This window comes from Pollicipes pollicipes, unplaced genomic scaffold, assembly GCF_011947565.3.
Source record: "Pollicipes pollicipes isolate AB1234 unplaced genomic scaffold, Ppol_2.1 Scaffold_7262;HRSCAF=8765_pilon_pilon_pilon, whole genome shotgun sequence".
In the NCBI taxonomy this organism is placed as follows: Eukaryota; Metazoa; Arthropoda; class Thecostraca; order Pollicipedomorpha; family Pollicipedidae; genus Pollicipes; species Pollicipes pollicipes.
This window is the reverse complement of record NW_023597055.1, coordinates 22273100-22300393: the sequence shown is the minus strand read 5'-3', so window position 1 is coordinate 22300393 and position 27294 is coordinate 22273100. Positions and strand designations below refer to the sequence as shown.

Below are 27294 nucleotides of genomic sequence, written 5' to 3'. Positions count from 1 at the left end.
TTTTAAGGCTGCTCGGCGCACTTCGGCGCAACCCTTTATTTTGTGAAAGTGACGATATAGCGATATGTCATTCCCAGAGATGACGGCATCAGCCGGGAATCGAACCAGGACCTCCCGCGTGGAAACGGATCATCCTGCCAACTCTGATGTTTCGCCCCTGACCTGCACTCACCGGCTGCACAACACAATGCGACGGGCCTGCGCGCCGGCTTCGCGGTCCCGTTTGCACTGACCTGTATCGTGTCGACACGAGTATGTAGCAGAGCGGGTTGGTGAGGCTGGAGAGCTTGGCGAACAGCGTGACCACGGCCACCATCCAGACGGGCAGCTGGTACGAGCCCACCACGCTGGCGTGAAGCGACACGACCGTGTAGGGCAGCCAGGCCGTCACGAAACCGGCCAGGACGAGCACCACCAGCTGCGGCGACAGGTCAAAGCTGTGTCAGGACAGCACGCCAGCGGCAAGCCGATCAGGTCTTGATTCGGTCAGTGCGGTGGCCCAATATGGTCAAGTGTGTTCGGCTGTGGCCCGCACGTCAAGGGCTTTAAGCTCAGCTGCCGGCGGAGTTTTCGCTTTCCGTCCAACCGTCGGTGGAGGGGTTGTGGTGTCGATTGCCATAATAGTTCCATAGCAACGTACATAAATGTGCGCTGGGTGCGCACGGCTGCCTCTTTGGAACATGCCACCAAGCCACGTGTGCTTTTTTAGTGTTTCGAGTGGCAAGAAAGGAGACAAAAACTGCTGGCGCCCCACACTCACTGTGTACTTTGTATTACAGGACGAAACTTTGCTCACATACAACGCAAACATTTTCGTTTGTTTTTCGAACGATACAGCAGCAGGAAGGAATTTCAATGCTTGTCGAGCTTAGAAAAACAATGCACACGTCCAAAGCGAAGATGAAATTTCTTTTGCATTTACACAACTACAGTAATTTGAATTCAGACGGAGAATGTGAAAAACAAGCATACTGCGCAGTAGCTGATCGTTACAACCGTGGTAGGTCGCCGCATTTCCCCACGGTTTATCAGCAGCTGAGGCTCTGCGAGATCCAGCGCCAAATTAGGCCACATGTGCCTGGTATGTCGTGCATGTAATCTCATAATTGTTTCAGGCCCTCGGCGACAGAGATCCTCTGAAAGTAGCGTGATCAGAGTAATTGACTTCCATTAGCTGAAGCCAGGTGAGACCTATTCTTAACTGCGTGCCAGATGGGAAGCAGATAGCAACCTTTCGCTAAATTCTCCCTGGTGTGGCTGGAGCCAAGGCATTAACGCTGGCGAACTCAAAGTCGAATCCAACGACGCGCGCTTCAGTATTAAAGTGTCCGGCTTGTGGTCTGCGCGGCCAGGTCGGCCTTAGTTCATGAGAACAGCGGCAAGAAAATCCACTGCTTATCGGCGCCGAAAACGTACAAAGCAAGTGATATGAACGGTGCTCCTAAATCGAATAATGGCAAAATCCTGAACTGAATCGAGACCAGTGAAAAGGGTGCCCAGGACCGGCCATGGTCAATGAATGTCATCAGAGATTAACGGACTCGAATGGCCCTAACTGCATCATTAATGCATCCAAAGGGAGCGGGGTGCCCGAGCATTCTTAGTCGGCTCAGGTTGCGTGCCCAACGTTGCGGGTTCTTGCCAATGGAGAGCAGAAATATGCTTGTAAAAACGTTTTTACAAGCCCCTATAGAAAGTCATACCTCAGAAATTTGGCTGGCCTTGGACCACTTCTTCCGTAAAAGCACGGCCAACAAACGTGTGATCAGTTAGAAAATAACACACGGGCAACAAATTTATGGTGATTAGCTAGAATGCCTCACGGATTGCGTTGCTTGAGTTTACTTAGCCCGGTCCGGCTGTTAGGAATTCAATTATCCCGCCATCCGACTTTTTCGGTCTTTTGAATTTAGTCTGATTCAGTCCGGCATATCATAATGCGTTTGTACAAATCCGGGTTAATCCATAGTCAAGTTCGTGCTTTTGCTATTCGCTGTAATCATAACTAGATTGATCCATTTTAAAAACCTCCATCTCCCATGCGATCCTTCTGAGCGGCTGTAAAAATCGGCAATCAATGGGTCAGTTTTGCAGTGTTTTAAAGCGCGAACGCTGGAACGATGCAATATGGAGAAGGGAATAAAACAAAAATAAGAATAATCTGCTCACACAACTTTCACACAACACCTATATTCATGGTCTTGAAACTGAATTGGGCTGCGGCTAAGTTTCCCAAACATGTAAGCGAGAGATATCTGCCCCCCCCCCCCCCAATACACACACAAACTTCGCTGTCCTTGGAAGTAAGGTATCTGAACGTCCTGGGAATGCCTACATAATGATCGGTGCAGCGGCCGTTCATCTCGCATATCTCACCTCATCGCATATCTCTCACCAGCATCGCATATCTCACTTCAGGTGTGATCGGTCATGTGTTGTCTACAATGATCGCACTAGCAGAATGAATGGGCTAAATTCAAATCACTGCTCCTGTTAGCTTAGTGTCTCAATACGAAACACCAAGGCCAGCATGACCCATGGTCTTTGGGGTCGTATTCTCCGAATGTACGCCCTTGGCATAGCGTATTCTTGAGATTTCCGAGTCATATCGTTTTAGCGACATAGCGTTGTTCCACCAAATCACCCTTTTCTTTCAAAATATCACCGGATGAATTAGTGCATCACTGTGCTGTCAACCTGAATTTATGTTATGCCATTTGTCAATTTCACTGAACGATCACGCAAAATAGAAATTCCATCATACTATCAATATGTTTCATCGGGGTCCCCCTAACTTTTCTGGCCCGATCTCCGCCTGCTGCATACATATATCCTGTTGCATCTAGCCAGATGCCGCGACAAAGTCGTTACGAAGTTGCAGACGAAGAGTTCTCTTCGTCTCGTGATACGATGGGACCAATTACCTATTTTTACCTTTCACCTTAGAGAGGTCCGCGTTCTTGAGCCATTTGGTGGCACGTAATTCAAATGAAGACCGCCAGCGTCAAACCTCGCCAGACAGGTGGCTACCTGTAAGCGCTAGCCCTCCCTGCGCAGGCAGCTACATCAACTCGCGTTTTTTGCCGACGGGGGTCGATGTCATATGGCCACAAATTGGGCCAGAGACGCGCAACGAAAACCGGCGATCAGGCTGGTGTCCAGGAATTCCAAGGGCTCCGGTTTCAGCTTTCCAGATCGGCCGACGATCTCGCTGATTCGATCAGCTTTATTACGCGCTCTGGTGGGGATCAAATTGGCACCCCTCGGCTGGCGATCTTGTCGATTCGATCAGCCTTGTTGCTCGCTCGGGTGGGGATCAAATTGACACCCCTCGGCTGGCGATCTTGTCGGTTCCATCAGGTTTAACACGCGCTCGGGTAGGGGTCAAACTGAGCTGAGCTGAGCAAACTCCTCAAAGCTTTTTTCCGGAATGATTTCCAAACAGCGCGGCGCAGTCCCACCAAACTTTGAACTATTGTAGGGAACTGAATAGCTGACCTTATGATGCAAAAAACATTAGCTGTGCCTTGTAAGGTCGCTTGGCTATGGCAGGTCCAACGGATGTGAGAGAAGGGTGTTTTTTCGACTACCGTACAATGTGATGCAACAGTGGAGTGTTAGACGGAGCATTGCATATCTGAGAAAATTTCTTAGGCAATAAAAAAATAAAATTCAGAATTACAGCCGATGCCATTTACCTCAGGTAATGTATAAAGGTCGGAACGGGGTCAAAACTAACTTGCTGTTTTACTCGTGAGCGTAGTTTTATGGGTAGTTTCTGATGCCTGCTTCGAACTTATTAATGACAGGCACCGCAGCAGACATGTTCCATGGACTTTTTAGCGGTCAGAGTAGGTCACTGACCCGTGAATTTGGATTCTTAACATATTTCACTTTTCTAAATCTCAGGGGGTCAATTTGACCCCCACCAGAACAAAGGGTATTCACCCTGCCATCCGGGTGCGTGCTAATGATTGGAAAAACCAAGTCGAAAGGTCATGACTCCATGGATCACAGAACAGCACTCTTTGAACCACATACGCGTGCGTTTTTGTTGTGCATAAGATGTAGCAGTATAAAAGGACCCTGAGTCGATGTAAAGTCAAACAAGGTAAATTGGGTCATTAGCCACAGGTGACCTTGGAGAGTCGTAACCAAGGATGCCGTTTGATGCTACAATGCGCGGCAATTTGACGCAAAAACTCATTTGAGTACCCATACATAACCAAAAAATGCCGGACATTTTGGCTAAGGGCGTTCATTCCAGTGCCCGAAAATAACCAACACTGTCGGGCATTTTGGTGCAAAATATTCAGTCGAGTACCCAGCGACAACCATAAAATGCCAAACATGTTGGCGCAAAATATTCATTTCAGCACAAAACAAAAACATAAAGAGCTGGACATTTTTGCGCAAAATGGTCGGTCAAGCATCCAAAGATAACCATCAAATGTCGCACATTTTAGTGTGAACCATTTATTCAAGCACTCAAACATAACAAACTGCCAGACGTTTTGACGAAAAATATTAACCCCAACACTCAGAAATAACGCCGCGATTCATCAATCCAACGGGACATGGCTCAATTTGTTCTCAGAAAACATGCGCACTAAATGTACCATAACAATTGCGACGTGTCAAAAAGACGTTTTTTCGTGGCCTCAAAAGCTGCACTCGGCACGTGGCGTGACCTCAAAAGCTGCGCTCGGCACGTGGCACGCATCCCATCCTCTCGCTGGCCGTAAGGGCTACCAGACACTTGTGTGGCCAGGGTCACTGCTATAGGACGCGCCCCAGACGGACCACTGACTATGGATCGTGGCCGTCTCAGGGACACCACGCGCGCGAGACTGACCTGGTTGAGCTTGCGGTCGCGCCGGCGCAGCTCCCTGACAAGCAAGCCGCCGTGCTCGGTGATGGCTCGCGTGCTTCGCGAAGACATGAGCACGATGCGACAGTAGAAGGTGAGCATGCCGGCCAGCGGCAGCAGGAAGACGAAAACCACCGACGACACCACGTATGTCCGGTCGCCTGTCGGTCATGGGGCGGCTGGTCAAGGACGTCAGGGCACGAGGTCAGGTTGAGGTACCAGGTACCGCTGAGGTACGGGTACCGTTGAAGTGCGAAGCGAGAGCTGGTGCTGGCACAGAGCGGAGGCTGATCAGGGCACACGGTCGTGACTGTCACACCCCACGGCGGCTGACGACACTACGCACCCTCCGGCCCTGGAGACCAGACCACGGCTGGTCAAGGCACTTGTTGGCAGCCCGTCATCGGACGCCAGGCGCCTTGAGTGAAATAACACTTGTTAAAAGCAGGGAAATGAAACACGATTTCGTAGTTTTATACACACTGGTCACGTTTCACAGATTGAGATTAACATTTACGGAATATCACTTATGTTCTGTTATTATCGCTGGGGGCAACTGCTACATAATGATGCTTGCTGAAGCTTCTTCTCATAATGGCTGGAGTCATACATGCCTAGAAGCACCCAAAGTCAGCGTCAGCGAATGTCTTCATCCACTGGTAGATGTAGATAAGAAACTTGTGCTGAATGAATGCTGAGAGAATAGCGCGTGAAAGGAAAAAGTGAAATGCTAACACAGATGTGATCATTGTTCGGATGTGCTCGAACATCCTCGTCTGGTATGAAGTATGTACACAACGCGTTTGGCCACTGATATCCCCGTCTGTCTTCAGGCGCTCCGAAATACTTAAAAAGAACTGGTGATGTTTGGTGTTCAGCCACGTACCAGTTACAACCAAAGTTATCTCCATCAAATTGCTGGGATTCGAACCAGGGTCTCCTGGCTGCGAGTCCAGAGCTTTCAGCTGAGCTAGTCGGAACCGGGTTCGAATCCCAACAATTCCAAGGAGATAATTTAGGCAATGATCCGGAAATGCCGCATAAAAATTATATCCGTAATACTGGTACCTCGTCTTAAGCCATAGGTAAAATTGAAGCCCTATCATCTTGAAGATAGTGCATGCGACGCAATGTGACGCATCAGGCATTTTGACAGCCTGCCTCCTGGTGTTTTTTTTTTCTGGCAGGAAGGCACCTGGAAAAACAGCCAACTTTCCCAGGGGGTGCCCCTGTTAAGCAATCTTAAAGCACCCGAGTTAGGTCATAAGCGAATTCAATAACTCTCAACCGGGCTGCCTCCAGGAAGTGGTCTCCTGCAGCACTTCTCGAAGAGAATAATAATTTTTCATCTGGTTTGCACTGTATTTGCTGCACGTTCTTACAGATCCACCAAGCGCATAATATCTGAGATACAAATGGATGCCTGACTTACGTGCTGCTGTCACAGTCAGTAGGTGTTTTTGGCTGTTGACGTTTTGATGAGTTTTTGAGCCACGTGATTTCATCAAAAGAGCTGGTTGTTGATCTAGCGTTGGAAAAACACCGGGTGAAGCAGTCTTTTCGCTAGTTTCTGCACGAGTCCACTATCACTTATCTCCCATTGCTTCATAACTCTTTCGAACAACAAAGCCCAGCCCGACATAGCCGGCCTCAGTGACTTAGGGCCCACCGCTCGCACGCTTGCAGACGTCAGTGAACACTGTCCACATGAACGCAGCGCGCCTGTTGCTCCACCAACTATGCCACTACTTGCAACTCTCGAAGTTGGGCAGGCAGTTGTGATCGGAGCGACGTGCGTGCTTCGTTCGAAACTTCATCCGGAACTATGCATGATAATCGCTGCCCGCTGCTGGCTTTTGCTCCAGCGAGTAGTTCGTAACAGTGACGTCACTTACGGATGAGCGGGCTTGTCCAATCGAGGCTCGAAGAGATCTTGTGAGGCTCGAGACCGTATCGGCCCCACCCAACCATGGGCATCACGGACCAGAAGAGAGCGTAGACGTACGCGCCGGCCATGTACAACCGTGCCGAGCCCAGGTCGTGCAGGTGACCTGTCAGAGGTCACCACAGGTCACGGGAGCAACTGCTGCCTCGCGACGGGGGTAGTGAAAAACGGGTGAAGCGGTTAAAACGGGTATATTTTGCTGAGAGCTGTTATCTGTACTGATTTAATTTGGAGGATGTGGCACCTGGTGCACGTGCCATACCCTATCCCATGTCATTTCCTTCAAGGGCACTTCTGGGGAGATCACACAGGCAAACAACGACAACCATTGTTCAAACACGAATGGAACATTAAGTCTAAATTATGAATAATGTCCCGTCGTGGTATGGGAAGCTACAGTTTTATGTCCGCAACATTCACACACGCACACACAGACACACACACCACACACACACACACACACACACACCCCCACACACACACACCACACTGACACACACAACACACACACCATCACACACACACACCACACACACACACACACACACACACACACACACACACACACCACACCACACACACACACACACACCCACACACACACACACACACACACACACACACACACACCCAACACACACACACCCACACACACACACACAACACACACACTACATACACACACGCACACGCGCGCAACATAATATATATATATATATCATATATCTATTATATTATATTAATAATGCTGCCGCCACTTCCCCTGTCCTAGTGTTTTATCTCATCTGTGTATTGTGTAATCAACCGCATCACGAGATATCCCCCCGCCCCCCTGTGTATTGGAAGCTACAGTTTTATTGTCCGCAATTCACACACGCACACACACACCACACAACCACACACCCACACCACACACACACGCACACACACCACCACACACACCAACACACACACACAACACACACACACCACACACACCACAACACACACCACACACACACACACCACATGCATATATATATATTATATATATATTATAATATATATATATGTGGATTGTGTGTGTGTGTATTGTGTGTGAATGTTTGCTGGCATAATATATAGATATATAGATATAGATATAGATATAGATATATAGATAGATAGATAGATAGATAGATAGATAGATAGATATATATATATATATATATATATATATCTATATATATATATCTATCTATCTATCTATCTATCTATCTATCTATCTATATCTATATCTATATATATATATATATATATATATATATATATATATATATATGCATTAATGAGCTCAGGCAAGCCCCTTTTAGGTCATTTGATGTTTCTTATTAGCTTTTTCTTGTCAGACTAAAGTCCAAATATCACATCACCAAAAAGTTTCATATAATACGTCGCATCATTGGTATTGGTCGGAGCATGCTCAAATAACATATAGAAAACAATGAAATCGTAATTAAATGCATCTGCAGACGTAAAGAGCACTTTCACACGTGCAGCTTCCGCTTCTCCTTGCCCCCTGCCCCTTACCCCCAAAAGTCTAGTATAATCCAAGGATTATGTCGTTTTAGTGCTGGGACATGTGGACGTGGAAGCGAATGTCAGCAGACGTGCTTTGTTTTATCTGTCTTTTTACTGACTTGCTTGCGTATCAATGTTGTTTGGTGTCATTGTGTTTGTGTTTTTTGCAGCACTATTTCTAAGATGTATAGAGAGTTGCCTGGAACGAAAAATAGGTATGACATTAACGCAGTTTACCCGAGGCCCACAAGCTTAGTATGGACAGGTTTGCTGGCAAACTATATTAGCGCACTCATAACATGATTAACCGCAGAAGATAAACTCATTAGAGGCCACCGGAGAGCCAGAATTCTGGTGGCGCCGAGTTATATTTACCTCCATCACACTCTACTAAGTAAATTTTGTAACACTGACCGACGCCGTGGCGTCGCTCGCACCGCCGACCGGTGCCTGAGCCCCCCCCCCCCCCCCCTCGGTGCCGGCGACCGAGCCTTGCCCCCTGGGGCCGGCGCCCGAACCGTGCTCCCCCCCCCCCCCCCCCACCGAGTCCTGCGCCCGAGCCGTGCCTTTCGGGCCTGCGCGACCGTGACCGCCAGTACTCGTTTGACACCGGATGCTGTTTGAATGCAACCGCCGTCAGGTCATCGCACGAGGGATGCCCGCTCTCCTCTCTGCTCAAGCACGGCTTATCGAACGTCCTCGTTATGAAGCCCTCGATCAAGCCCTCGTCAGTTAATGCTGCGCCGGTTGATCCCCGCAGCGCCTGAGGGGGGAGGGGCACATCCGCTCACAAAGGAGTCGCGTGCGCAGCCTGTGGACGCTCACAAGGGGGCCCCGCACGCAGCCTGTGGACGTATGCGGAGCCTGCTGCCGAGAACACGCGCCACAAGGAACCGCTCAGTTTCTGCAGGCCTCAGCATGCCATGATGCAATACCAGCCCCAGACAATACCAGTCTGAGACAAAGAGCGACAAGAGACAAAGAGCGATAAACTAAGAAAGATAGAGCCTGCTGAGAAATACCAAAGAACTGGGCTTTTTGGCCATCGCGAGATGCGTAATGAGTTGTATGCTCCTTGGTCAATAATCGACCCCATTATGTCGATCAAAGATCAAATTTTCCCGAGATTCTAACTTTTTCAGCTTTGGATGCTTCTATATACAGGACCATGCCATGTAGTTACACAAAATCTAGAAAGGTGTGGTCCTTGTTTAAAGTTCAGTGAAACGGTATGTGTTTGTATACGTTGAGGCGTACTTGTATAACGTAGGGCCCTGTTAATGCAACGGTGTGTTAATGTTCAGCCCCCCCCCCCCCCCCCGCGCGCGACCCGCGGAATCGTCGGTTGCCGGCCACGCTGGCCGTGGATCGCCGTGCACTGCCCTTCGAAAAGCCGCTGTCGCTTCGAAATCAGAAAGGCTAGTGACACGGTCTGGGGTCAAAATGCCCAAATTGCCCAAATTGCATGTCACATAGGTTACTGAGATTTGGACGGGATTGCATGGCATGTCAGAGAGATATGATTAAAAAGACTTTAGAGGGGGGGGGGGTCGCGCCGGCCCTCCCCCACCCCCCTTTCAGGGCGAGTTAATGCTGACTAGCGCCAGCTGTCCAATAGTGATGTCTTTATGTTACGATTGTCAGCAGTTTTGGCTTCGCGCGGAGCATCGGCAACCGGAGACAGTGGGCAGAAGTTTACCACCACCGTCGTGCAAGGGTTTGTTTTCACCTTTGGCCGGCTATGTTGGCCTCCGGGCCTCGCATTAAGATCTTCAAGGGAGTATCCCACCTGTTTGGTACTTTTCACTTATTGCTTCATCAGATGCGTGCAATTTGATCAGCACTATCTTTTTTCGAAATCCTGCTGAACAGTTTAGAATTTTGATTTGAAGATGCCAAACCTCTGGGAGAAATCTTACTTGACTCGTTGCTCACCACTGTGAAAGTAATCCATTTCATTTGTCCTGCTCTTTCCAAAGTAAATGTCCTGCAACGTTTGCAGCACGTTATTGTGTCAAAATCTGTGTGCAAGAAATGCTACGAAAGCTTTAAACACACTGTTTACACAAACAGATGTGCCAACACGGAGCTATTATCCCGCGAATTCGACGAAACGTTAAACTTTGGCTTTGCTCTCTCACCTATGGTGTTAACCACAGTGCCTCTTTTCGACGCATGGTTTGACTTTGGGAATGGGAGTATCACACGATCCATGTGGCGCACTGGTTCAAATTTCAACCAACCAACTTCTTGGTAGCGAGCCTTTGCCCGCAGGACCAAGCAAAAACGTTCTTTCATTCGCACCAGTTGAGGTGAGCGCGGCCGTTGTCATGATGACGGTGGTCGCGACTGTAGGAAAGAAGTGCAGTGCCGTTGCAAAGTGGTGACGGCGTAATGTGGACTCGAAAATCATAAAAACACTCCCTAACCTCTTGACCTGAACTTAAAGTTTTCCCTGGACCGGTGAGTTTTAAAAACTAACGTGTGTACACCGAACCTACATGGCGTCTGCGGTCTGGAAAGCGTATCTCACACCTCGGTGTACGCCTTGAGGATACAAGAAAACGAGGTCTTCAGTTTTACTTGGCAACACCGCTGCTCTATATGCCACTTTGCACTTTTACACGAGAGAACAGACGTGAACAGTGTGTATATATATCAGGAGCTGCCGCATGAATAAATAAATATGTCACATCACCTTTGGCTTAAGCGAAGCAAAGCCTTCAATCGTTACGTGATATAATGTCATTTTTTCACGTGTCATAACTTTTATTGCCTGTGACAGACGACTGAACGTGCAAAAAACTCGGCATCATACGTCAAATGAGATGGCATACCTACGGTTGTCCGAACAGTACGCCACTTCATGAGGATCAACGCATCCTAGATTATTTTCTTTCACGTAGTTTGCTATGCATGCGACACACCGTCCGATCCACCTAACATGCATTCGAAGACGCAGAGTCTACTGGTCAATCTGCAAAATTCTTTCAGCGCAGCATTGCATTCGTTAAGGCATACCACGCATCATACAAATCCTAAACAACCGCCATAAAGATATCCATTCGATCTGACATACGTATCCTCCAATCGAAGTCGTATGGGATCCAATATTGTGCCTTCGGACTCAAGCGCATGACAGCAAAATGGGATTGAAACTTCGGATACCGACAATGCGATACAAGCTATGCGGCTGCAAACGCTGGTCTGGCGCTTGAAGATAAATGGTTTTGAAACCCTTCTTGACCGAAGCACCGCTACAAACAGTCAAAGCTCACCGCCGGCCCTGCCAGGTAACCGCGTGTGCGGGCGTTTGTCGACCTAGGCTGAGTAATGTTTGCTCCCTGCGGGGCTTTTCGTGGGGTGGCGGCTGCTGAATGGCGACCATTGACGTGCTTTTTTACTTTACTTCTTGCTTTTCCGGGAAGGAGGCCCATTCTCGGATCGCCGCGCGCGGAGTCGCAAACGGGCATGTTCGAGGTGGTTCACCGCGTTGTCAGTGTCGGCAGGTAATCGATGGGCAGAGCGCTGGGTCGTCTGCTGGTGGTGACTGGTGTCTGGTGGTGGTGGTCGAACCCTCCTATTTCTTGGAGGAGGATTTGAGTGTGCTGCTGCGCTATGAGGGGCAATGTCGTTTGGATTCGCTGCTGCTCTGACGCTGAACCCCATACCCGACAGGCGTGTTAAACGGCAATGCAGATCAGAACACCCAGCAATACTTTGAACACCGATCAGAAGTCTGTCGTAACCGTCCATCCCCTGAAGTCTCTTTCCGTGGCGCAGTAAGGGGGCGGGCACAGTTGGCACATGCGCCGCTTCTACATCCCGAGGGTCCGAAGGGCCCCTCGGGGCTGACGATCAAGTGCCTGATAGAGAGTCCGAAAGGCTGACCGGGGGTCACAGTATGCCCGACCTGGCCTGGCGCAACCCGCCAGCAGAATCGAGCTCTCAAATGACAGTCAGAGGGCGCTTCGCGTTGATCCCCCCCCCCTCCCCCCTCCCGGAATTGACGAGGGCCTCCATGTCGATCAGGCACCACAAGTACTTAACGGTCGGCTCACTGTCGGTTCGAGCTCTGAGGGCCCATTTCTCAAACAGGGACGAGGCAGACGATATTTGCGTTGGGCGGAGCTCCTGTGTCGGCCAGGAGCCCACAGCGTCTAACAGGCGACCCTGTGCCGGCAGGGGGCACGAGTCGGCCAGGGGAGCATTTGCTAAGCAGGGACACGGACGGGATCCCGGCAGCTGGAAGGTCTCTCGCGTTGGTCGAAGTTCTCCGACAATGAGAGGGGATATGAAGCCGTGCGATGAGAGTTCACTCTGATACGATGGGAGGGTCCTGTGTCATTCAGATGCTCCAAAAGACGACGACGAGGGCCAAGACGAGGGCCATCCAACCCATTTCAGCCAGGGACCCGTCAAGCCGAAATGGAGCGTATTTGTCGATCATTAGCCACCCGCGGCGATCAGGGATCTTTTTGCCCCAACGAAGGTCCCTGCGTCGATCCGGGTCAAACTTCTCGGGTAAGAAGGGGCCTCCCAAGTAGGGGATGAGGCCAATGAATGATGTATCCTTGTAAATGCCTCCGGATCGACCATGGGACCTCTGTTCCCGTGTCGCCAGAATGGCAGCCGGTACGCATCCCGCCCTGGAACTGAATGGCCCTTTGATCCCGCAGCCGGGACGGACGATGCGACCCCCAGTGTTTTTCCTGAGTGGCCACTTGCCCGGAAGAGGCGTGGCTCTCCTTAGCGCTCAATGGGCTGGATCGAAACGTCAAAAACGTCAAATATGAAAAAGTCTCGCCCATATTGTCTGAGGACGTCCACCCTCACACAGAATCGACGAACGCAGCATATTACATAAGAGGTTTTGAGTCTGAGAGCTCGTAATCTTGGGAACAAGAACACTGATGGCCGGACCTGCAGGTTCGCAAAACTGAACGGCGTTGGCCGCTGCAGATAACACCGGGCGGCGGGCGCCCGGCACGCGAGGACCGCCGCCGTGAAATAATGCTTCCGAAAGTTGTTTTTTTTAAACCAGTGCGTACTGTTCACAGATTAGACAAGTGCGTATATTTCACCTGTATTATTTTGAGGATATCCTCTGAATATATTAGCCATAATAGCAACACGGAAATAGAGGTTTTACCTTTGCCTTTTTCCAGTTCCACCGCCAGGTTCCAGTACCGGTTCTAGTGTTGTCACTGTTCACCCGTTCCCTTTACCTTGCTAAAAACTGCACAGGTGAAATATACGCGCGGACTTTTTTCCAAGACTTGCGAGCGCTCATATACAATTATAGTATATGTTGCGCGCTAGGGTGAGGGTCAGTTTGACCCCTCCCCCCCCCCCCCCCGAGGATGATTTCCGAAGGACGCGGCCAGCTGTAGTCAATTGAATAGTGAATTGTCTGATATGAAAAAATTAGATATACCTTGCAAGGTCGATGATCTACGGCTGGTCAAAGTCAGGCCATAGATTCGGAAAGACAATTTCTAGGGAATCGTGCAATCTGATGCAGCAACGGAGTGGTATACGAAGCCTTACATCTCTGAGATGGCTTTTTTAGGCAATACAACAATTGAATGAACAAATTCCATTGACCTAGGTTGAGGTATGCAGATCAGACCAAGGTCAAAACCAGCCTGTTTTATTACTTTAGAGCTTGAGGTATGGTAGTTTTTGGTGCTCACTTTGATTTCATTGATAACAGGAGCCGCATTATACATCTTCCATGGACTTTTAAAGGTCCGAAAGGGTCACTGACCCAGTCACCAAATCACTGACCCACTGACCCAAAAGGCCCAGGTTTAACACTTCGGTTTTAGTGGCATACTGGCATGCGTAATCTTTGTCACTTATTCAAAGGCAAAAAATCCAAGCAGTCCTGTAGATTTTGGGCACAATAAACTTTGAAAGGTCAAAAAGGTCACTGACCTTAAATGGGCATTAATGACCTTTTGCTTAGAACAGGCATCTACGCTTACGGTGGTTGCATGAGATGGTTTTGGGGACTTAAAACGTTAATCCAGACTTTGACCTTGTTTGACCCAATTTGACCCGAAGGTCATGGACCTACGAACCTGAAAGTTTGATGTCATTGCGTTCACGTGGACCCACACCCTTCGAAATTGTGTTTCTAGCTCTCTTGATCTCTGAGATCTGAGCGGGTCAAATTGCTTAACCGGCGAAGCGGAGGGTGTTCAACCGGGCACACGGGCGCGCGATGATGTTTTCACTACTCGATTCTGACTGAAGGGCGAACACCCCCAAACGAACATCGCTTACCCATGGCACCGCAAACTTTTGACTCCATTTCTATTTGCAATGTACGTCGGTTCACCGAGCACTTGGTATCTCCGTACAACCTAGATAAAATCGACAAAACCCCTCAGTGCTATCGGTTTAGATGTAGTCGAATGAACTTATTGAAAGTGAAAAAATTTCGACAGTTTATTCCATACAATCACTGAACCCCTCGTTGCTCCAGTTAATTGGATTCAAAGTGCAACACGAATTGCATCTTTCGGGGTTCTGACTTCTGTTCTGAGAACAGAAATCCACACTCGGTTAATTATTGTTTCTTCCCTCGGCTTCTTCTGTTTCCTGGTAACAATAGTAATACAACGAAGAAGAACCGTGTCCGTTAAAACCAAGTTATCCATATCCGGTGACACGACGCGACACTATCTTTGTTTCCCTTTCTCGTGTTTGTTGTAAGGAAGTTGTGGAGCATGACGGCGGCACAGGCCAGCAAGATAACCAGTCTCGAAGCGATTAAGTCGACGATAATCAGTCCACGAAGCGATTTAAAACGAATACAAACACATTGTAGCGGTACACAGGGGTCATTGTTGCAGTGAGTGCATAACGGTTTGCGGCAAGCATGATATAAAATTGGGCATGGATGTAGTCAGACATAATGCTGGATTAGAGACACCATGGAGATGCTTTTGAAGCGGAAGCGCTTGCCTCCTTCTCGTGCTTCATAAAGTCTTCTGCTATCCGCACTCGTTCATATATGTCCCTTTGTAGATTTTCGCCTTGTATTGCATATAAAAGAACGAGCCAGTAAATAAAACAGCATTCCCCATCTCCAATGCAGTCTGTGTAATTGTACAAATAGAAGCTAATACAGCATTTCGCCGTTAGGGTTTGTATGGCCTCGGCTTACGTGAATGCTCCGGCGCTCAGTCCAATTTGTTCCTCGGCCCGAGCAGCATGCACTACTTCCGAGTGGTCAAGCGTGATAAAAGTCATGATAAATCGTCACAGGAAAGCCATGTCTGGTACAGCCATGCAATACGACCGTTTATACAGCACGACACTCTCAACGGCCAGTACTACGTCAGCAGTACAGTTGTATGCGAGCCATGCCCTTCACTACGTGTCGATATACGGTGTCGGGTACACACCACTCATTAACAGTGGAGGCGTTCTTGTTCGCTCCAATGGGCTGCTGATTGGTTAATTGAGTTGAAGCTTGCACGCGCAACTCATGATACGCATTCCTGACCTCCGGGGAAAGATTGTTAACGAAGCATCGACAGTCAGCCGGAGCGCACCGTGGCATGTGACCACGGGTGTTAAAATGGCTACCGTCTCGACTTGGTCAGCCATCCTATTGTTTTCGGCTAGACGAGACTAGTTATCGGCTAGTTATCCCCTATAAGCACGTTTATTATAATTTTTGTCACTGTAGTCGTGTCTGAACTTGTCCAACGCCGTATGCCGTGAATCAAAACAGGGAATGGTTAGTAGATCATTGGCCCGGGCGTTTTGCGGAGCTTTCTGCTCGATCAAGCGAATGGAAATGAATACTTAGCATGCAGCAGTACATTGTAGTGCGTGGGTTCACCGCGCAAACTACTATAAGCTGCCATGTTTAGGCGCATGTCAAACAGAGAACTAATTTTGTCAAACTCCACATCACTGCATGGTTGGTTTCGCAAAAAAAGCACACAGAGTTTGAACGGTGAAGATCTTAAGAAATGATTTTCCTGTGCGTTTAGGTACGAGGCTGACGGTCGCGAAGCGCAGCATTTTTTTAAAACCGCTGGTCCTTTCTTGTCCACGCAACTGTCTCAAGGCTGTTTCCCACTTCATGAATACCTGACGAGAACTCCCTGGCATGCCCCGGCTCGACCAGCCTCTTGATGACGCACAGCTACACTGTCCAAGTCTGTGAATGGTGTAACTACAATGGAAAATGGGCAGTGTAAAAGAGCTTGGCAAGCTTACCTCCTGAATGGACCGCAACCAATTTCTTACACAGATTCCAACAACACTTGGGTGTTCGGCCTCCAGACTAGGGAAAAGATGCCCTAAAACATATCGACAGAAGTGTGATTCTACGCAGGTAAACGTCGGAGGGATGACGCAATTCTTTCTAAGCATAAACACATGCGTACTTACCCGAAAACGGATGCTGTGGAAAGATTGGTTAGCGTGCTATCCAACAAAACTTACCTAGATGCGGCCAACACGTTTTCAGGTAACGGATCAGAGCCACCAAGAAGATGGAGAGTATGTTGAGGATGCCGCAGAAGTAGCAGAGAAACCCATGGATCACACCTCCTAGGGACCAAACGACAGGTAAAAAGGTGCTTCCAAGCTCATGTCGCTGGACCGTCTTTGGAACATCTGTCGTACTTGTAAAGCATAGGCCAGGAACATTTTTCTTTAACTAGTTTACATTCTAACTATATGCACTTCCATACCGATTCCCGGGCAGTTTATCACAAAGTTTCCAGTGGTTAAAGGGAATGTTCCACATTTAAAGAACCGAAGCAAACGTGAGATACGATGAAATAGTTCCACTTATAACTATTGGAATGTTTTCAAGTGCAAAAGATTGCTCTAGATAACACATTTTACAATTTGGTGCATAGGCTCGTTTGGTTTTGGTTTGGCTCGTTTGGTTTGGTGCATAGGCTCGTTCGCATACGTCATCGTTTGGTTAAGTCATGGAGCGTTTGTGTGATGTGGGGGTCGCTGTCAGACGGCCGTACCAAACTTGTACCCTAGCGGATGCGCTGGCTCACTTGTACTTATCCAGCCTGCCGAGACGGGACGCGCAAATTGGCGCATACTTTCGAAACCTCAACATGTCATGCTCGGATGCTTTGGCACTTTCTCGTCGTGTTCCTGTATAGTTTTCAGTGTTTTATATGGTTTGCTGTCATTGACATATTCGGTTATGGTGCTTTTCTTTAGGTATTCGATTCCCAGTCTTACATTCGTCATAACTCGCACCGCTTATCAAATTTCTGTATTGTATGACACAAAACGTGTTTTACGCTCGAAACTTGCATTCAACGCACCAAAACGGTCGACCATCTGATATGCGAATGGTCGACCGCTATCAATGGACGGTCGGTGCTAATGCCTTGATCGGGATCATTTTAGGCTAGTGGGTTTCCTGACCTGCATTTCGTCAAAATTACACGTCAGTTGACGACGCTGACAACAAGGAATCCGAAATGAGCGTCACGGATTGCGGTATAGGGCAAGCTTTGCAGCATTTATGCGGTTTGATTTTTACCTTGATCTGACAATCATACTCAACCCAAGGTCAGTGGAAATCAATTAATCATGACTTCATTTGTCTGGTTGTCTTAGAAACCAGCTCAACGATGCATTACTTCGTCTAACGCTCCGTTATCCCATCACATCTCAAAATGTTCTTGCAATTGCTTCCGCTATCAGCCATGGTCTGGCTCTGACTTACCACAGACAAGTAACCTTGTGAGGCGTATCTATTTTCAGTGAAAGATCGGATATGCATTGACCCACATCTAAACAAAGCTGAGCGCAGGTACGTGTCGCGCCGTTCGGAATATATTCTGGAGGAAAAGGGAAATTTCGGAAGAGTAAACTGAGCCCCATCCGAGCGTTTCTTAATGCACCGGTAGTCGTTAGACGTTTTTTTTAAGTTCTGAGAAGGACTGGGTGGTGTGTGGATTTAGCCACGCGTACATCACAACCGAAATTCTCCCCTTGGCATTGCTGGCACTTCAACCGGGCTGTTCTGATTGCGATTTCAGCGTTCTATCAACAGAGCCAAGCGGAAGAACTACCAGAAAGTTTGGAGGGTGAGGTCCAGCAATACTGTCAGGCATAGCAAGCAGCAAGCACCACGTTATAAGTGGCATCACCAACCACGCAATGGGCGACATAAAGAGCGATCATCAGTCCGTCAACAGTCCGCCTTTCGGTGCTGTTCACATTCCTGCCCTTTTTAGACCCAAACCCTACCAGTTTCTAAGCTACGCGCCCGCGAAAATTTGGAAAGGTCCATCGGGGAGAATATTTTAAATTCACGTCGGCATTCATGGCGTCATAACAACATCATCCAAATCTCCCATTCCATAAAACTTGCGGCAATCAAGGCCAATAATAGTTTAATTGTCAAGGTGTTCATATGTTGCGTTCGTGGGCGCAGTTTCCAGATGAAATGGCGTTCAACTGACTCTCACTCAATGTTGTGCAAGATGACAAAATCAAATCACGACGCATTGAGGAGCATATTTACTTAACACCTAATTGTGCTTTCTTGAACCGTCTTTTCCACTAAAAGAGCATACCGCTAGTTATCAGCGAGCCTGTTTCATCATATCTCATGCTTTCTTCATTACCTTCAACTGTGAAACATACCCTTCAAGGCACATTGACTAGGGTGCCCAATAAGCAAGGCATTATATTCCGTGCCGTCAGCTGAGTTGGCTGGAACGCTTGTTTTCTGATCTGATCATCTTTGGCGGGCTGCGTCACGCCCGCTTTAGGCCATCGCTGTGTGCCTCTGGGATGGCTCGCGGCGGCGGCCGCGCTAAAGGTCAGGTGACATCAGAGGGCAGGACGGACCGTACCGAACATTACGGCACATTCTGTGACGTTAACTTGGCATTTGGCGCTCGAATGATCGGATGATTGGTCAGTGCTCACGCTGTGCTCAGTGCTCACTCTGATCCCAAAAATCCATTCAATCAAGATGTTTCAACCGAAGCATGAAGGAGAAGGAAGAAAGGCGATTCGCAAGACCAGAGCTGCCTACCTCACAGAAGCCAAATCGGCCATCTGAGGCCAATTTCCGGCAGTCCGGCGGCGCCGCCCGTCGCCCAATGCACGGCCATCGCTCGCCTGCAGCTTTGTTATGCATGCACGGCTTGCGTCATATCGCCTGCATGCCATCGGGTGCCGGCGAGATCAGTGGCAGCACCAGAGCTCAGCGATGAGATTTTCGGTCGAAAATCAAGCTCGAAATAAAGTGGAGGGCTGAGAGGCGCTTCTTATTGGTCAATTACGTCCTCTTTCCCCCCCCCCCCCCCCTCCCCAAGCACAGACACACTCACCGAGCTCGCCAAACAGCCAGCGGTGCTGGAAGGCGGAGGCGGTCACCATCGGCGAGGAGATAACGATGAAGAGCAGTGAGGTGACCATGAGGTTCAGCAAGAAGTACTCGGCTGGGCTGAGCTTGGCTCGTCGCAGTGTGAACATTAGGATGACCGCTAAGTTGCAGGAGGTGGCGCTCAGCCCTGTGACGCGGAAGTGAGAAGGACGTCAGCAGCAGCAGTGTCAGGAGCTGATGTCCTGTCCTGTCCTGGATCATAGGCGGAGTCAGCGTGGGTGATATCAAGAGAATGCACTCAGAGTGCACTGACGTTGCTCGACGTCAGAAGAGCATTCACTTTGCCCACAGCGGAAAAACTGTATTTGAAGTCCGTTCCACGTGCACATCAATAGGTCCAATGGTCGACCTTTATGGACGTCTAATGGGAACAAGGCCCCACCCAGCTGTTCCTTTACATAGGAAGGATTTCAGTGCTGAAAGCCAGTTATGGAGGCGCCTGTGTGGTTCCACTGAAGGGAATATCGGGCACGTGGTAGGAAGGTAGACACATTCTAATATGATAGGAAAGTACGCGCACACTACGACAGTCTGGAGCGCCGGGCACTGGGACAGTTTTAGAGGAGTCTTGCTTTTCCTCCAGGGTAGACCTATGTTATACATTATCATGTTATCATTATGTTGTACATTTCGTGCATGAATGCGTCTCGCGCGGGCGCAAAAGGACCATAGCTGTATGCTTTTATGTTTTGTTTTGTGTTTTTTTTTTGCCTTTAATGACAAGTTTATTACATTATTAAGAGGTGTTCAGCCCCAATCCACACACTGGAATCCCCGTACACCAGCGACCATGCAACCAATATTTCGCTTCCTATTGTATCTGGTTTCGAGTCTCCCACAAGACTTTTGGCAGGCATGTGCTCGAAAAATTGAGCCGCATTCGAACATGGTCGACGACATGCATTGTCTGGGCCTCGGACTGCTGCGGTTGGCGAATACCGTCACAACGCCCGGGGGTGTCCTTCATTTGCAACATGTTTGACGGAGGCCTGTAGCCAAAGTGACCTGTCTTAAAACAAATCTACAGATCCTCTGGTTTGGCAAGTAGTCCTTGTGCTTTTCGCCCGCGCATCTTACACTGACGTCTTCCATAGTGCAAGAGCAGAACGTCTCGGGCTAGGACGTCCGCCCGGTGAAATCTGTAGCCCTTCTGGTTTGAAATATCTGCCATCGCGTTCTCATCGTTGCAGTACTCTTGTTTTAGCTGCGTATCGTCTCAGCAAGGCTGTCGATGACCTTGACGCACGCGTGGGTCAAGGAGCTGGGAATAAATGCTCACAGCAAGGCCTTGAAAAATTAAATGGGTTGCTCCTCGCAGAAGCTCGTGCCCTCTGTATACAATGGCTGAATCCCGTCCGATTCTCGACAGTTGCCTGCGTTTTTGTCTATCGTTGTTTTGTCTTATATATTTCTCTAAGACCGTTTGCGTTGGTGGGGTCCTGATGATCCAGCCTTTATGGTTATTGTTCAAAGATGGTGTTCGGTTGATACCCTTCGCCAAGATATCGTCTCGGCTAGAAGAGCCCGGCTTCTTAAGCGTTTTTTTTTTCGTTAGTTGGTACATCGAACTCCATTAAGGAGCCCTGGGCATCTTGCATCTTTCATACTTTCCAATAGATTGACGTCGTCGGCAATTAAATTGCTCTGAAAACTGTTAAAATAATTAAATGTTCTGGTTTTGGTGGGTTAAAGCACATCATCTGTAAGGATCTGTGCATTTTCTTGCACGTTTTCCTGAAGATTATATTCACTCAGTCTCTTTTTTATCACCTGAAAGTTAACGGCCCGTACATTTCCTATAGCCAGGGGGCCATCATCACAGCTTGAGAAATTGATCGGGCGAGAGGCTGGTTAAAGTTAGGCGGTGACGTCACAAAGTCGCACTGGCTCGCGCGGCGGCGTCGCATGGCAATGTCGACTGCGTCGCTTGGAAAACAGTAGTCACGCAGAAGTGCTGTGGTTGGTCTATCTCTTATCGTGCACTGTGGCATCAAGTTTACATTGTTATGTGGCCTCAGCGCGTGCTCTTATGTTGCGGATGGGAGAAATTTGAAGTGGTGTGTGAGCATTGGGCAAGAGTGAGCACCAAAGGCAGTTTTTTTGGCAGCAAGATGCCATCCTGTGAAGTGGCCTCTTGCCAGAATGTTAAACGGCGCAATAAGGGCACTTTAGTTTTTTACATTTCCAAAAAACGATCCAACTGTCCTGAAAACATTAGTGCACCGTTGCTCTTGGACTAACACTGTAAATGTGGAGAATGCGGTAACCTGATCTGATCATTTTCAAGATCATGACTATGATCTTGGCCATCTGGCTAAGGCCAGTCTCACACCCAATATTGAACCATGACTTTGACCAAGTGCAGTTCCTTCTATGCAACTTGGCATCGCCAGCACGCCGAAGTGAGTATGCGTGTGCTTAAAAGGAAAATCACCGTCTGTTTTATGCAGAAATTTTTCAACCCGATCCACAGTCTGATGCATCCACAATCTACGCCCCTCAGTGCAGTTTGTATATTACAATACGAGATTCAAACGAGACTTTCCAACCATAAGCTGGCTTACAAAGTGTGGCCTGACTACCACACAAGCGAAACAGCCCTCTATGCCACGCGGGCGAGGGTGGCGAGTGTCGGGCGTGGCTAGGGTTCGCGACGCGGGGGGGGGGAGGGGGGAGGAGGGCGAGTTTGCACGAGCGGGTCCCAGCCCCACTGACAGTGCACATCTATGCACTGTTAGCTAACTAACAAACCCCACAACCGTTAATAGGTACAGTACCTAGCGCATCAATGAGCTAGCAATAGTGGTTTGCCCCGGCGCCTTAAACAGTTCTTTCAGCTGCGTGCCGCACATGTTCGCCCGCCTACATGCGAGTCTTGTTACTAATGAACCACTTTTGGACTCTTCGTGTCACTGTCCATGCTAGTGTCTGGAATTTCGAACAAAAGCTATTTGCCTGGTTACCAAAGGTCGGGATTACATACAGTAACATCGTGGTAAAAAATCTGCTGCTTTGCCTAAACCATAGACCCTAAACCTGACGAGCAGAGACGAACGAAGGGGGGGGGGGGGCTCGAAGGGTCGCGCTGTTCTTGTCTATTTTTGCGTCGGAAAACAGTAATAGCGGCGCCACCCCCCTGGGGCAGCCGATGCACTGAAACGGGACCATGAAGCGGGTCCATCCAGACAGATCCGTGGTTATGGCCAGGAGCGGTAGATATCAGAATGGTGCACGCAGTGCAGTACTCGTCGGTCGTTGACTGTCCCTCTTACCCGCTCGGGTTATGTCAGGCTGGACATAGGCGGATCCTGGGGGGGGGGGGCATGGTGCCATGCCCCCAAAACTCTGAGAGTATGTTTTGCCCCCCCCCCCCAACATTTCCAGAACTTCATAAAAGTTTTGTCTGCTTACCGTCTGTTTTAACTTTGATGGTGCGGTATCAAACATTTCTATCCGTTTCGGAAAAACTTCATGAAGAAAAGTTGGCAGCGATTTGAATGTCAAATCAAAACAAAACGCGTGTTGAAGCGGCTTAGTCATACTCGGCGCAAACATCGTGTTTGTTAAGTGCACTGGACATCGGATCCCACACCAGCCAGCTGGCGACGAACGGTTGTCCCCCCCCCCAAAAAAAAAACAACTCCAGGCTAGATCCGCCCCAGAGCCTGAACTACCAAAGTTTATGTCTATACAAACAGGCATGTGATAACGAAAGAACGGGCATGTCCAGGTCCAAGACGTTTTGCTGCCGCAATGAGAAACCACACTGGTGACTTGTAAAAGGGTCTGATTAATGCGCCTATTAGGCACGTGGAAATGACTGTGTTTCGTTGTGTGGCAGATCCAAAAGCCAGCTGTGGCGGAAGCGGCGGCGCATACAGACGACGTGGAGGCCGCGTACCAGCAAGCAGCTGTGATGCCTCCAATGCCCGTTTGCCAGTTCTGAACGAAATGGACGAGGACTACGGGGTCAACGAGTTGGGTAAAGACAAGCTTCGTGACGGTGACGGTAAGAGGACCGAAAATGGCGCCCGTCGCGGCGATGAGGTGGACGAGGTCAATATCGAGCGCGGGGCGCTGACCCTCGTTGCCGGCTTTGTGACGGCCAAGTGCAAATACCTCGATCCAAGTATGGGACTGTCGACCCGAGAGGCACCACTCAGCTGTGTGCCAGATAGCTGGATACACGCGATTAGCTCAGATAGTCTGATGGTACCGTTGCTGGCCTGGACGAGCGTTGTCGAGGTTTCGAGATCGTGTTTCAGCTAGTAATGGCCGAGACATGGGCCGAGACATCGATATCGTGGACCGCCTCACAAAGCTCCTGCTGAGAAAGTTCTGCGCGGGAAAAGCGGATTGCTCGGAAGCTGGTGACGACGCGCATCCATCTGCGCCTCAGATGGGTTAATCAGGCTGGGGCTGAGCGGGCTGCTACCAGGCACGCAGCCAAACAGGTGCGACATCAGGAGGACAGCGTGAAGTGAACATGATTGTGCTTATGTGAGCATACGTAAGTGATCTTAAATGAGCATCGTCATGCCTTCTCTTGCCTTGCATGCCTGTGTGTTTGTCTGAGCCATAGACGGTTCCTTCGCAGATAAACGTTTGGGTTGTTTCAGACTGGTTATCATGTCGCATAACTCTAGATTTAAGCTGAAAAATATATACTTGTGTTCTCCCCCCCCCCCCCCCCTGTTTGCTTTGTGTCCTCGTCAAGTGTGCACAATTAAGTGTACCAAAAATAATACCAAAATGATACCATAATCGCAGTGCGCGAAACCAAACATGTTTTTGAATTGCAGCGTCTGGCAGATATGACTGGAATAACGGTTAGCAATCTTACAGCTTACCTTATAGCTTACATTATACCTTACCTTACAGCTTACCTCTCAGCTTGTCTTACAGTTAACGTAGTCTAATAGTGTATATGATTGCCACAGCTTACAGTTCATCTGGTCTAATGATGTATACCTCTGATCGCCACAGTTTAATAGATATGCTGACCATATTTTGCCGCTGGGTCAGGTGGAATGGGGGCGTGTCATTTTCTGCGCACGGCCCCGACATCGTGAGGCAATGGGCTCCGCATCGTGGTCATCGCCGTATAGACGCACGTATATGCCAGCATCCCTGTCAGCCTTGCTGGCGATATCCAGGGTAGATTGATTTTGGAAGAGCCAAGCTAAAACTTTTAAGACTTTTACGTAATGCAGAGAGTGGAGGGAACTTTTCCTCTTTGGTAACCTGTGGGAGGCCGCACCTGTTGTTTGTTGTTGTAGCGTGGTACCGCCTTGCCGGAACTTGCCAGCTTAAACACTGTGGCGTCTCCTAATACGGTGGCTCCAAGTCGTAAGCAGTTTGTAAACAAACCAAGTCCAAGAAAATGTTCTGTGCAATGATAGCCAACGAAAAGAGTCACTTTCCCGTTTCAAAATGTTTCCGGACAAGTGGCTATCGCCCGCAATACTCACTGAGAACATGTCGTTGGCTGCATAGCTCTCCGCACCTGCCATAAAATACATGCATGCATCGCATTCTGCACCTGTCATAACATACATGCATACACCGCTCTCCGCACCTGCCATAAGATACATACACCGTTCTCCGTGCCTGTCATAAAGTATATACATACATCACTCTCTGCACCTGTCATAACATACGTACACCGCTCTCCGCATCTGTCATAAGATACATACATCGCTCTCCGCACCTGTCATAACATGCATACACCGCTCTCCGCACCTGTCATAACACACATATACCGCTCGCTGCACCTTTCATGCCACACATATACCGCTCTCTGCACCTGTCATAACATACATACACCGCTCTCCGCACCTGTCATAACACACATATACCGCTCGCTGCACCTTTCATGACACAATACACCGCTCTCCGCACCTGTCATAACATACACACATCGCTCTCCGCACCTGTCATAACATACATACACCGCTCTCCGCACCTGTCATAACACACATATACCGCTCTTCGCACCTGTCATAACATACATACACCGCTCTCCGCACCTGTCATAACATATATACACCGCTCCCCGCACCTGTCATAACACACATATACCGCTCGCTGCACCTTTCATGAAACACATACACCGCCTCTGCACCTGTCACAACATACATATACCGCTCTCTGCACCTGTCAAAACATACATACACCGCTCCCCGCACTTGTCATAACATACATACACCACTCTCCGCAACTGTCATAACATACACACACCGCTCTCTGCACCTGTCATAACATACATACACCGCTCTCCGCACCTGTCATAACATACATACACCGCTCTCTGCACCTGACATAACAGACATATACCGCTCTCTGCACCTTTCATGACATACATACACCGCTCTCCGCACCTGTCATACCATACATACATACATAGCTCTCCGCACCTGCCATAAAATACATGCATGCATCGCATTCTGCACCTGTCATAACATACATGCATACATCGCATTCTGCACCTGTCATAACATACATACATACATCGCTCTACAGACGAGACGAGACGAGAGACATACAGACGAGACAAGAGGCAGGGGCAGAAATAGGGACAGTGACGGGGACAGGGACAGACAGGGAAAGACGGGGACGGGGACAGACAAAGATAGTGACAGAGGCAGCAACGGTAAGAGCAACGGTAGGAGCTATTAAGCGGAACACCAGTCCAGAACTCAGCGCGTCTCCTGGCGTCAGCCCCCTCCCCTTCCACCGTAGTGCGAGCGACATCACGGAGGTGACGCCCGCCCGACATGGGACGGCAGCGCAGCACCCACCTAGCACCATGCAGAGGACGCCGTACGCCAGGTCAGCCTCCGGCGCCAGCGTCGACGCCAGTCCGTCGACACCGACGGCCGGCGAGCGGTTCGGCATGACCGCGCCGCGGTCGGCTGACGAGCACCGGCTCTCCGCTGGCCGGGACCTGGCAGCAGGTGGATGATTGGTGACACCGAGACGCGGACGACAGAGTCGGTTTACCCGACATGTCTAACCTTTAACACGCGTTGGTCGTTGCCAGGAGCGACTGTGCAAGCAGCTGCGACTTCTAGCGTTCACTTGGCCTCTCTCACTAAGATGGCCCACACGAAAGACTGAAGGAGCTCACAATTGTTAATAAACATTACGCACGCTCAAGGGTCGGTCGAGGATAGATCGAGGGGTTGGGACCTCTTAACCAGATGTCAGCACCTTCCATGTCAGACGAACGAGACGATGTATTCGTTTAAGGACCTTCACCTATTACCGCTGACTCGTGCGTCCAGCGTCTCTCTTCAAGACTGCGCATCAGACAGTGGTCTTCAAGACTGGCCAACAGTTATCATAAAGTAGCCGCGCATAACTTAAGGACCTTCACCTATCGCCGCTGGCTCGTGCGTCCAGCGTCTCTCCTCAAGACTGTGCATCAGACAGTGGTCTTCAAGACTGGCCAACAGTTATCATAAAGCAGCTGCGGATAACTTAAACGGTTGTTCAACACTTGCTTTTGGTCTATCACTGGCTTCGAAA

The 27294-nt window shown here is 49.2% G+C and overlaps 1 protein-coding gene across 1 annotated transcript in view; it reads right to left on the bottom strand.

The window, feature by feature from the left end:
* Positions 1–26661, bottom strand: part of LOC119113580 (opsin-5-like) — a 35207-nt gene extending 8546 nt beyond the window's left edge. Inside the window, exons 1-6 of the mRNA XM_037237873.1 lie at positions 26565–26661; positions 19709–19891; positions 16827–16934; positions 6766–6921; positions 4856–5031; positions 234–418 (exon numbers count right to left, since the gene is read on the bottom strand). Of these exons, the coding sequence (XP_037093768.1) occupies positions 234–418; positions 4856–5031; positions 6766–6921; positions 16827–16934; positions 19709–19891; positions 26565–26661 (905 nt within the window). The remainder of the gene's footprint in view (positions 1–233; positions 419–4855; positions 5032–6765; positions 6922–16826; positions 16935–19708; positions 19892–26564) is intronic.
* Between the last annotated feature and the right edge of the window lie 633 nt (positions 26662–27294).